This window comes from Diabrotica undecimpunctata, chromosome 9, assembly GCF_040954645.1.
Source record: "Diabrotica undecimpunctata isolate CICGRU chromosome 9, icDiaUnde3, whole genome shotgun sequence".
Taxonomy (NCBI): domain Eukaryota; kingdom Metazoa; phylum Arthropoda; class Insecta; order Coleoptera; family Chrysomelidae; genus Diabrotica; species Diabrotica undecimpunctata.
The window spans coordinates 5045566-5061555 of NC_092811.1; the positions used below are offsets into that span (position 1 = coordinate 5045566).

The 15990-nt window shown below is 32.8% G+C and overlaps 1 protein-coding gene across 2 annotated transcripts in view; it reads left to right on the forward strand.

The window, feature by feature from the left end:
• LOC140449437 (sialin-like) overlaps nt 1-15990 on the forward strand; it is a 72988-nt gene that overhangs the window by 43078 nt on the left and 13920 nt on the right. For both annotated transcript variants that reach the window (XM_072542607.1, XM_072542606.1), the window contains exons 5-6: nt 1847-2067; nt 5170-5316. In XM_072542607.1, coding sequence (XP_072398708.1) covers nt 1847-2067; nt 5170-5316 — 368 coding nt within the window. The remainder of the gene's footprint in view (nt 1-1846; nt 2068-5169; nt 5317-15990) is intronic.

Genomic DNA, 15990 nt, shown 5'->3' on the forward strand with positions numbered 1-15990 from the left:
ATTTATTTTTGGAATTCCATTTTATTTAGAAAGCAGTAACTTTTATGCGACCCTGTAGAAGGTTTTAAACTACGCATTATAAATCTCCGAAGAAAACATTTAATTGTTTATTTTTAAATTACCTTGAGTATAAAGTTTCCTCTTAAAATCTAATAGGAACATCGTTCTCGAAAAAAGCATCATTATATGTTTGATAGCGGAATGATCCGCTAGTGTTGTGTTGAATAGTACATAATAATGATTCATGACAAGAAGAAAATGGACATTTTTGAATATTTCACTGCCTTGGTTGCTAGTTAAAATTTCTTTCTGATGGACGTAAGGTTTCAGACAGGAATATAATTAATATTAAAATGGATAGCCGGAAGTTAAAAAAATATTTCCAAGCCTGTTACCCAAAGATGGATCATCTTTTTACCAGGAACACATAACAATAAGTGAAATTGTTTTTTTTATTCGTGTTCAATCACAAATTAGTCCATTAACTTGTAATCTCACATTAATCTTAATTTCCTAACTTTTTATAGTCTCACCGTGTATAATTGTGAAATATATCGATCAGTTTGTTCACCTTCCTGAAAACTATAGATTGCCTAATAGGTATTGAGGAAATGCTTGCAATCATTTCCTCAGTTCAAATTATATTTGCAAGCTTTCAAACGTCAAAGGTTTTTGTTCTGTCGAGAGAATAATACACTTATTTGATGAATAGTAGCGATTTAGTAAGATTATAAATATAGTTCAACATTTTATTTTATCACAGTCGATCGAGAAGAAGCTGACACAGGGCATTAGAAACGTCTATTGACTATATATATATATATATATATATATATATATATATATATATATATATATATATATATATATATACCCAAGATTTCAAAGTCAAACAACTCTTAATTATTTTAATCTACATCAAATGTTTATTTTGTTATTTTAAAATTATAATAGAGACAAAAAATAGAATTGCAACTTGAAATGTTAATACAAAAATCACATGTTAATTAAATAAAAAATTTATATTATCTTCTCTTAATTTGTTTTAAATGTGTGAAGGTTATTCTTGATTGTCGGCAAACATAGAACAATTTAATACAATTTTCTGGTTTAGCTCTAGTAGCTATCAACTTGTATTCTTTTCTTTTTTTCACAATTCTATTTTAGTTAGTGTACTGGTGGAAATGTCTAGAGAACCACTCATACATCTCTGCCGACTCTGAGCAACGCAACCTCATTCATTTTGTGTGCCTCAAATACTCTTGATTGTTTGATGTGCTACATGTTTAACAAGGGTTTATTTTAAAATAAATATTTTGCAATTAAACGTAGTCACACTTAAAGACCGGCCTAGAAAAAAATATTTAAAAAACTAACACAGGCAAGAGCTAGGGGAAACAGACGTACAGTTGAATTAAAGGACGATATTGAAACTGTAGAAAATTTCACATATCTGGGAGTTACATTAAAAACGGATGGAATAGAAGAACCAGAAATTTAAAGTAGAAGTATAGTAAAGGAAAACAAAGCTTACTTTTCACTCACCCATGTGTTCTGCTTCAAAAACACACACTGTAGATCGAAAATTAGGGTCTACAAGATTATTATCAGAAAAGTCCAAAGAAAGATATATGGACATAAGAGAGAAAACTTGAAATGTTATCATTTAGATATTAATTGTAGAAGATTAAGAGGAAAATAAAGTAGAATTTAATAAGAAAATCGAATATTTGTTAGTTCCGTTAGAACCTTTTTTGTTCAATTTCGATTTAACTGTTTGCTGACTTGTCCCGATGTTAATTTTCCAAAATAGCGATTACTATTTATATCTAAATTTCTTTTCTAGGAAGTTCATTTGGGGCTGCCATGACATATCCCCTTTGCGGCCTGATTATCGAAATGTGGGGTTGGGAAGCGGCTTTTTACGCCTGCGGGGTGCTTGGTACCATTTGGTTTCTCGCTTGGTGGTTTCTGGCACACGACAGTCCTTCCGACCATCCTCGAATATCTGACGAAGAAAAGAATTATATTATCACGAGTATTGGAAAGAGCTTGTCGGCCAAAAAAGTAAGTTATTACTTTATTTTCTACATATTTTGCACTATTTTTAGCAAGATCCTTCGGTTATCAGAAATTAAATTGGAAACTAAGACCCCGTCCACTCGCATGCGCACAAGACTAAGCACAAAAAGCACAGCAAGGTTCTTAAGCACAGTCCACACCAGTCTAGAAACGTCAAATAAACTTATTTTAATGTAAAATTTTGACTTCTTCTCAATAACAATAAGAAATCCTTTTCGTGACGCTTTATATAAAGAGGGTTATAATTTTCATTGGCATATAATTATTAAATATAAAAATCATTGGTTTGACGATGAATGCAAGAATGCAAAAAAAGATGTAACGATAAGACTACCAAAGAGAATTGAAGTACTATTATAAAAATAATACCTCAATCAACCATGGGAGCTTATCGTCTATGCCTTGCTTAGCTCAGTATCTCAAGTGTGAGTTCGTATTGTCTTAAACTAGGGATTGAACCTGAACTCTTAGCTGATAGCAAATAAGACAAATTTTAACTAAACATATTTATTAAAAAGAATAAAAAAAAACAAACAATAATCCACCCTGCCAAAGCTTAACAATAGTTATTGATATGACTTCAATGGGCTGCTTGTGTGTTGTAGATGTTAGGTCCTCCAATCGTCAATAAATTTCCATATTTTGTTAAGAATTTAGGTTAGGTCCTTCACTGGTTAATAAATTTTCATGATTTGATTAATCCAACCAATAAAGTCAAACGTGGTCAATTAATTTTTAAACTGGTCAATAAAATTGGAATGTTCTTAATATACCCAATAAATTAAAAATACAACAATTTACATTAGACACATCAAAAGGGGTTTAACTTCCTTGCCATTTTACAAAATTACAATGAAACAAATAGCAGATGGCAAGGACAAAATGAAATAGAATTATTATTACACTTAGTTAAATTCTGTAAAGATTTCTACTGCACAAAATTAAGAAAAAATCATATCAAGAAGCGTGGTTTCGAAAGAAGTAAGGTTATGAATATTGGAAATGTTGTCAGAATTATAGAATAAAGATTACGATGAAAGTACTTACCCAAGAGAATTTTGTAGACCATAAAATGAGGCTTATAATAATGTTTACCTTCTTTTATAAAAAAAAAAAAACTATATTCCCACTACGTTAGAAAAGTTGAAAACTAAGTGGGAGATTGAAATGAAGTTAGAACAGATGACATAAGACGTAAGCCTATGATAGAAATAGCTTTTCTCAACATGGAACATGGAACAAAATATCTAGTCTACCGGACAGAAATAGAGAAGGCGAATATTTATTCTACGGGACAGAAAGAGAGAATAAAGAAAGACAGAGGAAGAAAGAGAAAAATAGAGGGCGCCAACTACTTTTTAAATAAAAAATAGTAAAAAGAGAAATGAAGTTAAAGTAATTAATAAATTAATAAAGAAATTAAAATGCAATAATTATTTAAATATAAATTAATAGATATGTGACGTTTATAACCTTACAAAGAAAAAAATTAGAAAAAAAAGCCTACAGAAAGATACCTACCCGACGAACTAGAACAACTGTCGAGAATTACTAGACAAAGAGAAGAGAAGAAAAGAGGATATACAAGAGAGAAAAAAAACGAAACCACCTAAATAAGGAACTTAAATAAATAAAAAAGCTCAACAGAGAGAAATAATTCAGAGCATTCTATAAGAAAGTTCACATCAACAGAAAAGAATTCAAGCAACCACAAGACAATGCAGAAGTCATAATGGCGACCTATTAACAACAAGGAAAGATGTATTGAATAGATGGGTGGAATACTTTAACCAGGCACTTAATATGGAGGAAGAAGAAGAAAACCTTGAAAATGAAAGAGATGAGGTAAGGGGAACAGACGAGAGGGAAGAGGAACCACCAACGCTTCTTGAAGTTAAAGATGCAGTTAAAAAGCTAGATAGAAATAAATCACCCGGAATAGATAATGTCCCAGCTGAACTATATAAAGAAGGTGGCCATGATACTATAATGGCATTACAGCAGCTTATAAAAGAAATGCCTCCCCAATGATTGGAATATTGGAATACTTTACACCATACACAAAAAAGGAGATATCTTTGAATGGTCTAACCACAGAGGAATTACGCTTCTAAATGCAGCGTATAAAATATTTTCCACAGCACTATGTCACATTATGGCACCATATGCAGGCACTATATAACGGATAGTAGGAAAATACCAGATTGGTTTCAGAGGTGGTAAAATCATCAGATTGCAACCCTGAAACAAATTTTGAAAAAAACACTGGAATATGGCATTGATACTCATCACATATTTGTTGACTACAAATCAGTCTAAGACTCTGTGAATAGAAGAGAAATGTTCACAGCAATGAAAGTGCTAGGAATACCAAATCAGTTGGTAAATTTTACAATAACTATTGAAAAAGTTGAAAGTTGAATATGGTTTAGAGACCTGGACTCGTAACAAAAAATAATGAAAACATGTTAGGATACTTCGAAAGAAAAGTACTAAGGCGAATCTATGGAGTAGTGAATGACAATGGAGTGTGAAGAAGACGATACAACTGTATAGAATATACATGGAACCTGATATCTTAAAACATATTAAGATATGACGTCTGAGGTGGACAGGGCATGTAATGCGGATGGAACAAAATGACCCAGCTAGAAAAACGCATCTTGATAGACCCATTGGTCATAGAAGAAGAGGAAGATCCAGAACAAGGTTCCTTGATAACATCGATGAAGACATGAGAAATATGGAAATACGTGCTTGACGGAGGAAGGTGATGGATAAGGACGACTGGAGAAAAATTCTTGAGGAGGCTAGGACCCACGCAATGTTTTAATGCCAGAATGATGATATAGTTATTAATATTATTCCTTCCTGCATTTACATGTTTTTCAATACATGCTTTAAAATTTTTGATTCAGTAATTGTTCCTAGTTTCGTAAATTGTTGATTTAAAAGTCTTTTGTAAAGATCTCTTTCAATTTGTTCACGTAGCATTTGTACCAAATACATTTTCAAATACTCCTGTTACAAAAAAGTTCTTCACAAATTACTACAATCTAAAAATAATAAATTGTGTTTGTTTTTTAGCCTCCCACACCCTGGAAAGCCATTTGGACCGATATTTCGATGTGGGCAAGTTGTATTGCCCAAATCGGTGCCAATTGGGGCTTATTTACTTTAATGGTTAACGGGCCGACTTATTTTAAGTTTATACATGGATGGGACATCCGATCGGTGAGTTTTTAGTACTTTTACTTATGTTTTAAATGAATTTAGCAAGTAAGTTTATTTACATTGTGTTATAAAAGAATATAAGTGCTCGAAGTAGTTACAAAAAAAAACATTTAAGTAACTATGAGTAAATAAATTCTTTTTCATTCTATTTATGTCGGTTAGCATCCACCTAAGTGAACTATCAAATGATAGCGCTACTGATTACTCATTGTGGAAGGCTGCCAGACGATTAAACAGGCCAATTACAGAATCCACCAATTAGAAATACTAATGGTAGCTGGGCAAGAAGCAATATACAAAAGGCCAACAGCTTTGCTCACCACCTAGAAAATACTTTTCAACCAGATGAAGAACAAGAAATAATTAACTGGGACCTCCCTGATCAAGATAAAATGAAGATTAGCCCTGTAACTCCAAAAGAAGTATATTTGGGAATAAAAGAAAATATAAATCCAAAGAAAGCTCCTGGATTTGATCTAATTACTGAGGAAGTGTTAAAGCAACTTCCAAGGAAAGCTATAATAAAATTAACACATCTTATAAACGCTTCCTTTAGGCTGAGATACCTACGTACCAAAGATATGGAAGGTGGCAGAAATTATAATAACACTAAAACCAGGAAAACTTCTACAAGAAGCTTCTTCATATAGATCTATTTCACTGTTACCTGTCAAGTCTAAATTATACAAAAAATTACTCTTGAATGGACTAAAACCAATTATAGAGGAAAAAAATCGAATTCCTAATCATTAGTTTGGGTTTAGAGTAAGCCACTCAACGATAGATCAGCTGCATAGAATGACAGATATAGTAGAAAAAGCTCTAGAAGAAGGAAAAGTCTGTTCCGCAATTTTCCTCGATGTAGCGCAGGCTTTTAACAAAGTCTGGCATACGGATTATATCATAAAATGACATGCTACTTACCAAAACAATATTCTGAACTACTAGAATCATATCCGACAGATACTTTCGAGTTAAATATGAGGAAGCATATTCAGAATTAAGAGAAGTTAAAGCTGCTGCCCAACTTATAGTGAAAGGAAAAATCGAGGGAAAGAGAGGCCTAGGAAGGAAAAGACTATCGTGGCTTAGAAACATCCGACAATGGACAGGGCTAAATTTTGAACAGCTAATAAGAACAGCTGAAGATAGAGAAGATTTTAAAATTGTAGTAGCCAACCTCCATTGAGGAGAGGGCACTTTAAGAAGAAGCAAGCTGGAGTTCCACAAGGAAGTGTCCTGGGGCCAGTGCTATACCTGCTCTATACCAGCGATATTCCATCATTAGAACCTAACACAATTGCGACATTTGCAGACGACACATGCATTATAGCAGTGAGACAAAACCACGAGGATACAGCAACCATGCTGCAGAACTCTGTTGAACAAATTAACATCTGGACCAGGCGATGGCGTATCAAATTGAATGAAACAAAATCTGTTCATGTCAATGTTACTAACAAAAGTTAGTATAAATAAAAACCAAATACCTTATGCAAATACGGCAAAATATTGGGTATGACATTAGATTCCAAGCTAAGTTGGAAAGCACATATTAAGAAAAAAAAAGGAGGAATTAGAAATTAAGTTCAGAAAGATGTACTGGCTAATGGGAAAAAAATCCACTCTGTCTACTTATAACAAATTGTTACTGTATAAGCAAGTCCTTAAACCGATATGGACATATGGAATACAGCTATAGAGCTGTACAAAAGAAAATAACATCCAAATTATACAACGATATCAGAATAAATTATTAAGGAACATCGTTAACGCTCCATGGTACTTTAGAAACTGTGATCTTCATCGAAACCTCCAGATGGATCCAGACAATAAGTAAGTTTGCCGAGAGTCATGAACAAAGGTTCTCCAACCACGTGAATTTCCTTCACGTGAAGGCCATCAAACTCCTAGACAACGCCAACCAGATAAAAAAACTTAAGACAACAAAGCAAGAGAACTTAAGAGAACGAAGAGAGCAAAGTGCGGCTAACGTGTACACGTTAGCTAGTAGTACTTTAATGTATTAGAGCCTAAGGAATATTGCTGAATGTAACCTTAGATAAGTTTTTTGTAATATTTTGTATATAGAACTAACTTGCTTATTGATCATAGTGAATGATCAGATAGTAATAATCATAAGTCACTCACCCTGTCCGAACACCACCTGCACTTTTTTTCTATATTTCTTTCACTTTGCTCACTCTCATCCTAGTACATAGCTCAGTTTACTCTAATCACCTACAGTGCAATTACATTTCGTTCTTTAGTGAACTGTGAATATGACAACCACCTAATACTGTTTTTTTATTTTATTTTTGTATTTGTTTTAAAATGTCGAAAAGAAATTGTAAATTCAAAATTGAACTATCAACAGATTATCCTTTTATGAAAAAGCTTTATAGTAACAATAGTAGAGTGAAATGCCAGGATACTTTTTACCATTGGAAGAAGTAGATTGTAAAAAAGTAGTTGTAACAGATGAGGACAAACTAATGTTTACAGTAGGCTCAAAAAAGTACTAGGTGTAGATATTGTAGGAATTGAATGCAGCGCACATATTGTACACAATACATTTTAAAATGTTGTGGATGGTTTGTGAATCAAAATTGAAGAACTAGTTTCTCTGAGGAACTAGTATGAAAATGTTTAAAAAAACATTTTCATACCTACACAGTTCGAGTAACTGATTTGTAGAATTAATTCTGTGAATTTGTAGATGCGTAATAAAAAACCTAGTTCAACATGGAAGTAACAAATTTCTTTCTCTGTTGCTGGCAATTAAAAAAAAATCTAAATATATTTACAGAACTAAAATCATACTTCCTTTCTCAAGAAAACTATCCACATGCAATGCGAGATTTATTTGAAACTTAGATGGTTGAATTATATGACTGTGCTACTGTGCATTCATTATGCAGGGTAAAGTATTTGACAGAAGAGGACCGGGAGCCGTCGTATCTCGTGGTTGAAAAATCTCCGACAATGGTTTGGGATGACCTCAGCGGAGCTGTTTCGCAGAGCAGTCAACAAAACCATGATAGCCTTGATGATCGCCAACATCCGGACCGGATAAGGCACTGAAGAAGAAGAAGAAGTGCTACTCATAGAAAAAATTGAAGCAAGCGGAACTGATATTGTTTTGGAATTAGATGATTGAAATCTAATCTTCAAGAACTTATGGATAGCAATTTTGTACCACTGGGACGAAACAGTTATTATTTAGGAAACTTGGTAATAACTAATATTGGTATATTTAAAACAGACATACCAATGATGCATTTTGTACATTAAATTGAGGCAAGACAGTTTCAGAGGAGCAGAGATTTTTGAAAGGATTGGACTGAATCATGTATTGGGACGAGATCAAATGATCTGCTCAAACTATAAACACATACACGGTTTGGACGATCGACAAAAGATTAATACTAATAACCGTTTTGACAAGTTGTCACTTGCTAAAACTTTTATAGTATCAAAGAATGAAGAATGGAATCCGACAACAATGCAAATTGAGTATGTTGACAAATCAGTTATTTTACGAGTAATCAACTATTTAGACATTTTCACGAACAACACATTGATGCACCCAATCTGGTAAAAATGTTGCAATATATTTTGTGCCTAGCAATCACGTTCGCTCATTTAGGTGTGTCTTCTCGATTATGAAACATATTTTGAGTTTTATTAAATACAAAACTTTTTTATTTATGTACTTAATTTAGATTTGCTTATTGTCAATAAAAAAAGATAAAAGATAAAAAAACATGGACAGATAGGGCGCAAACAAATTCGATTTTTTCACTTATTAAGATGCTCTGTCGAGCACTTAGTGAATCTGACATTAACTATTACTACTAAGTAGTATTATATACGTATTATGTATATTATGTAGTATATACGTAGTTTATTTTAATTTATAGTAATATTTTATCAAGATTCTTTTAATCATCCTAAATAGTTCATTAAGTAAACGAATTATCGGGGCTCAAACAACCTGAAATTTAAATTTCAAAACTGGCGAATTTCTGCAAATGGAAAATTAAAACGATACCGAAATAGCGTTACTAATACCAGCGAAACATGAAGTTATGATCGTTAAACGGTTTAAAGCTGTTATACAGTGAAATTGATTATTATCCATTCGCGTTTATAGATCCAGCATGGTGGTGTTTACGAATCGGATATTTTAAAATCTAATGATAAACGCTCACAGCACAGCGCTGTACAATTATTAATCATAAGGATAAAGTTAAAACGTTTTCATTTATTTCAATAATGAATGTCAATGTCTAAACTTTATCATCATCAGTGGCGTTACAGCTCTTTATGAGCCAAAGCCTTCTTCAGAACAATCCTCCATTCGCCCCTGTCTCTGGCATCTTTTGTCCATGCTCTAATTCCTATAGACTTCAAATCATTTTCTAGATTGTCTTGGTACTTAAGTCTCGGTCTTCCTCTTCTTCGTTGTCCGATCGGCCCTCTTCGGTCAAAAACTTTTCTGACTATGGCATCTTCCTCTCGTCTGATTAAATGACCTATCCATCTGAGGCGTGCTACCTTAATGAATTTTACAACGTCAGGTTTTCCAAATCTTCTATACAACTCAAAATTGTAACACCTGCACCACAAACCTTGTTCTTTTATGCCTTCATGTCTTAGTATTTTTCGCTTAAAACGTTTGAGCAATTCTTGGCCATTCTGTGTTAGTGTCCAAGTTTCTGAACCATATGTTAGCACTGGTCTTATTAGTGTTTTGTATACAGTCAGTTTAATTTTTCTAGGCATTTTTGAGGCCATCTGTCTTCTTAAGCCATAGTAACACTTATTGGCGAGCACTATTCTTCTTTTGATTTCTTCACTGACGTTGTTATCTTTGGTTAGCAGCGAGCCTAAGTATCCTACCTGCAGAGGAAGAACAAACAACGCTAGAACCGAGAACACCAGAAATTACCACAAATGAAAAACTTAATATAAATGTACAGCAAGTTCGGAAAATACTTGAAAACCTGAAAAACAGAAAAGCAGCGGGTAAAGACGGGATACCAAACGAATTACTAAAATATTGTGGAGCAGCAATGACAGAAAAATTAATAACATTAATTAATAAAATTATAAAACACAATAAAATACCGGAAGAATGGAGAACGAGCGAACTAATTCTACTATTCAAAAAAGGAGATTAACAGCCAGAAAACTACAGAGGTACCTATAAACTTGTTAAATAATACGCTAAAACTTACAACTAAAATTTTACAACTGCTAGTAAATCAGAGGACAAGTTTAGCAGATGAAGCATTTGACAGAGTAAGACTCAAAGATGTAATCCATCTTCTGTATAATAGAGAAGTTTCCCTAAATATTATAAAAACTATCAAAAACATCTACCAAAACAACAAAAAGGAAGTCAGAATAGATGGACAACTTACAGAACCTATAGAAATAGGCAGCGGAATACGACATGCGGATTCATTGAGCCCCGTGTTCTTCAATTTGATCATGGATGAAATCATCAAAAGCGTTAACAAAGGAAGAGGATACAGAATACGAAGAAATAAAAATACTCGCTACTTCAGAAAACTAAAACAACAGTAGTCAGCAAAGAACCCACCAGATGTAAGATTGCAATTGATGGCATCAGTATTGAACAAGTAATGGAAATAAAATACCTGGGAATTACACTGTCCAGCTATGCAGACCTGTACAAAGAAGTGAGAGGTCAAGTACAAAAAGCACATAGACTGTCAGGATGCCTTAATAGCACTATATGACAAAACAGACACATTAACACTGAGATGAAGTCAAGAAATTATAAAGCCTGTGTAAGACTAATAATGACAAATGCCTCAGAAACAAGACCCGATACAGCCACAACGCAAAGTCTACCGGAAATGGCAGAGATGAGAGTACTGAGAAGAATTACACGAAATACGCTGAGAGATCGAAAGAGAAGTGAAGAAATTAGAAAAAAATGTAACATGACCATGGTGGAACTGTGAGTCACAAGCCAGATTCTAGTCAATTTTAAGAGAGGAAGTAGAAAAGACCAGAACGTTTTAACTGATGTGAAACACTTACTAAAACTCTTAATAAAAGTTGATAATGAAATTGGATAGTCAATTTCATTTCTTATAATAATAATTTGGTTATTTACTGGGTATTTCCATATACAGAGTTTGATGGCTGGACGATAAAAAAGCAGTTGTTCATAATTACAAATTCTTGCTTTTGATAAAATTGAGCTAGCTTTTCTGATCTTTCTCCACAAGCACCCGGTTCTAAGTATGCAATAAGCTTATGTGTATAAGTCTTCTAAGATTTCTTTCTAAATGAAGTCATATAAGGATTCTTTGAATCCTCTATTATTTATGCATTAAATTCATAACAAATGTCTCACAAAAGTATTATTAATTCTCTTTGCATATTGAAAAACGTTTCAGTTTTTTTTTATTAAAAATAATGGGACACACAAGCACTTCTGTTAGAAAATCAATAATCCCCTGTAATAAATGATAAACCAAAATTCATCCTGAAATAACTAAAAAGCATGAAACCCTAATAGTAGAAACGTGAAAACTGTACATTCCCGCAACAAGCGCAGCTTCATCAATTTGTATTAGTGATCACAGTCGAGCGATTTCATGTTAATCGTTATGATTGACTGGATTCAGAGATGGAACGACTCAGTTCGAATAATCGAATGCATCTGCCACTAATCATATACATCAACTTAGAAACGAACCAATCATTTAACCAGAATTTCGGTTAAATTATGAGACAGTTAATCAATGAATGAATAAAACAATTTAGACCACAGTTTATGATTTGTTAGTAATCTTGTTTGTTAAATCAAAAACCAGCACGCTGAAAAATAGGTCTAAAAGTTTGTATTTTAGTTTTATATTATTCTGAAGCTATTTTCTTGCAGAAACTTAATGCAATTTCTTCTTCTTCTTCTTTCTCTTCATAAGAAATTCTGCTTGTTCATTGGCGGATTAATACCTCTATGGAAGATTGTTACTCCATCAGTTGCGCGGTCATCCGATACTTCTTCTGCCGATTTGTGACACTTATCTCTTACCCTGGCTTTATAAATTCTTGACTTTATCTCAGTGGTAGTGTTATTAAGGCATCCTGCCAGTCAATTTGCTTTTTATACTTGATCTCTCACTTCTTTGTCCAGGTCTCCATAGCTGAACAGTGTAATTCTCAGGTGTTTTATTTCCATTACTTGTTCAATACTGATGCCGTTAATTTCTTTTTTACATCTATTTGGTTCTTTGCTGACTGCTATTGTTTTAGTCAATCCCTAGATACGCCCTAGTCAATCAATCATGGCAATGCTCAATAGTAATACTAAAATAAATTCCAGATTAAGTTCTCCGATCGGGTCTCTGGGGAGGACAGTTTTAAGTTTACCAAAAGATAATAAATTGAAGTGCAGAAATAATATTAAGATCTGCAAATGGAATGTCAAAACTTTATACAAAGCAGGAAAAATCTACAATGCAATACAGGAGATGAAGAGAATGCATATTAAAATCATGGGAATAGCAGAAATGAGATGGCCAGATTCTGGAGAAATAATAATAGAAGATCAGAAGGTATATTACTCGGGAAAAAGTGATGGATCATATGAATATGGAGTCGGAATAATCGTATCACCTAAAGTTACCAAATGGGTTACTAACTTTAACCAATATCAGAGAGAGTGATGTTACTAAAAGTAGAAGCCAACCCTATTAATATAAACATCATCCAAGTCTATGCTCCCACCATAGAATAATCGAACACACATAGAAGCGACGCAACGGTCCAAAAGCGTGTACCATTTTTGTATACGCATGCCCGATTCTGGTTGTTTAACTGTCAAAAACACGTGCTTATTCTGTAATTCTGGTTGTTTTCGATAGTCCGTAGGCGTCTATGGTAAATACTCGACACAACAAGTGCATTTGACCATTTATATAATTAATTTATAATTAAAAGGTTATAGTTAAAGTTTATAGTTATAGTTAAATATATAAGTTTATAGTTATAGTTTATAGTTAAAAGTTTAATTTATATTTAAAATGTCTGGATATATTTGTGCGATTCGCGGATGTTCATCTGTGACAGGAAAAGGAATAAGTTTATTTAGATTTCCTAAGAATAATAACAGGTAATTACTATTGCTTTGTAATTATTATTAGTTATTACATAATAGTATTGGTTTGACTTTCGAACAGTAAGCCGACGCCGACGTGTCTGTCCGAGCTATAAAAAATAAACTTTGGTCTGCCAAGGTATAGTTCAAAATGAAAACATTAAATTTGGTGTCAGTGCTATTTCTTTTATTGAAAGACGCAAGTCTCTGAAGGCTCAGATCAAAAAATCAACAGATGGTTGCCGGGTGTCAGCGCGCTCGAAGACAACAATACGAATATAGTATTTTTAGGAAATAAAAATATATAGAGGGTTTTATACACGAGAATATTTTTGATTTAAGAGCGTAGGCGCAAAATTTCGGGCAAATGTTTTTTAAATGTATTCATTTTTTTCGAATCCTGAAAAAACTAATAAGTATTTTTGAAAAGTTTAAACGCAGAATGAAAGACCACATTATTACTGAGGGCCAAAAGTCCCCGAAAACTTCTATAATGTTTATTTTAATAAGTTACAGGGGTGAAAAAAAAAAGAGAAAATTTAGTGTGATTTTTAATTTCAAATATCTCATTCAAAAAAACTTTTTGTTTATTCTAAGGGACTTTTGGCCCTCGGTTATAATGTAATCTTTCATTCTGTGTTTAAATTTTTCAAAAATATTTGTTAGTTTTCTCAGGATTCCAAAAAAATGTTAAAAAGCATTGGCCCGAAATTTTGCGCCTACGCTCTTAAACGAAACAAAGAAATTACTAAAATGCTCAAACTAAAAATTGTTGGAAACATAATTAGACCGATAATTGGGAAAATCTTAAAATTACAACAGAACAAGACTTCAAAATTGCAAAAACACGGTTGCAAATAAACAAACTTACATTAAATTATGAAAAAACTAAATAGGTACTCATCTACTTTTTGCTATATACAAAAGTTGTCTGCCAATTTTTAATTCGTTAAATATAAATAAAAAAGATCAAATATATGGATCGAAGTACATAAAATATTTAAGAGTTTTAAATGGGAATTACAAATAAAAAATATTAAAACTTTATTTGTTGCATATTCATTTCATTTCACTTCATTTCATTTCATTTCATTTCATTTCACTTCATTTCACTTTATTTGTTCAATATTTACTGACATTTTTGTGACTTAGTCAGGAGAAAACTGTAAATTTATTAAGATTAGATATTGACAAAAGTTAAATATTTCATTACATACAATATACTTAGAATATACTAATACTTTTATAGTTGTAAGTAATAAAGTATTATTTATAAATACAGAAAAATTTCTTTGTTTAAAATATGTTCTGTTAAAAATTTGTAGTGCCAAAGTGTGGATAGAAGCTTGCAGACGAGAAGATTTGTTATTCAAAATGGATTCGTAAGAAGTTGATTTACGACTTCAGTTCAGCGACTTCGCTTATTTTTGGCTAACTCTAACCGAAACTGAATAGAAACTGAATAGAAATACTGATAACATAGACCAAAAATGGGAGAATATTAAACATGCCGTAATGCTGGCAGGGAGAGAAAATTTAACACCGAAAGAAAGGAAACATAAAGAATGGATGAATGAGGAAATACTACAGTTGATGTGTGAAAGAAGGGTACACAAAACAAATAATCCGATAAGATACAAAGAAACAGGTAAACTGATAAAAAAGAAAATAAGAGAAACTAGAGAAAGATGGCTAAGTGAGCAATGTCAGGAGTTGGAACAACTGGAGCGAAAATATGACTTTTTTAATGTACACAAAAAGATTAAAGAAATGACAGGAAGGAGAAGAACAACACAGACAGGACAGATCAAAGATACAGATGGTATACTCATAACAGATTTACAACAAAAAATGAATCGATGGACAGAATACATATCACAACTTTTTGATGACAAAGATAGACAAGAAATCTCAAACGAATATACAGATGATACAGGGCCTGATATAATCAGAGAAGAAATAGATTATGCAATCAAACAAGCGAAAAGTGGTAAGGCCCCCGGTCCTGATGAAATTCCCGTAGAACTGCTCAAACTTATGGACGATGAATCTATTAAAATACTCCTAGATCTATTTAACACAATATATAGAACTGGAATAATACCTAGGGAATGGCTCCGTTCGACCTTTATACTACTGCCAAAAAAGGCAAATACAAGGGAATGCAGCGACTATCGTACGATAGCTTTGATGAGTCATGCTCTAAAACTGCCCTTGAAAATAATCCATAATAGGATCTATAGGAAATTAGACGTAGACATCAGTAATACTCAGATGGGATTCAGAAAAGGGCTAGGTACAAGGGAGGCTCTGTTTGCAATGAACGTTCTCTCACAGAGATGCTTAGACATGAACCAAGAAATTTACACCTGCTTTATTGATTTCGAAAAGGCCTTTGACAAAGTACAACATGAACCACTAAGACAAATTCTAATAAAGAAAAATATAGACAGCCGAGATATTCGAATTATATGCAACCTATATTGGAATCAAACAGCAAATGTGAAGGTTAAGGGTAGGCTAACAGA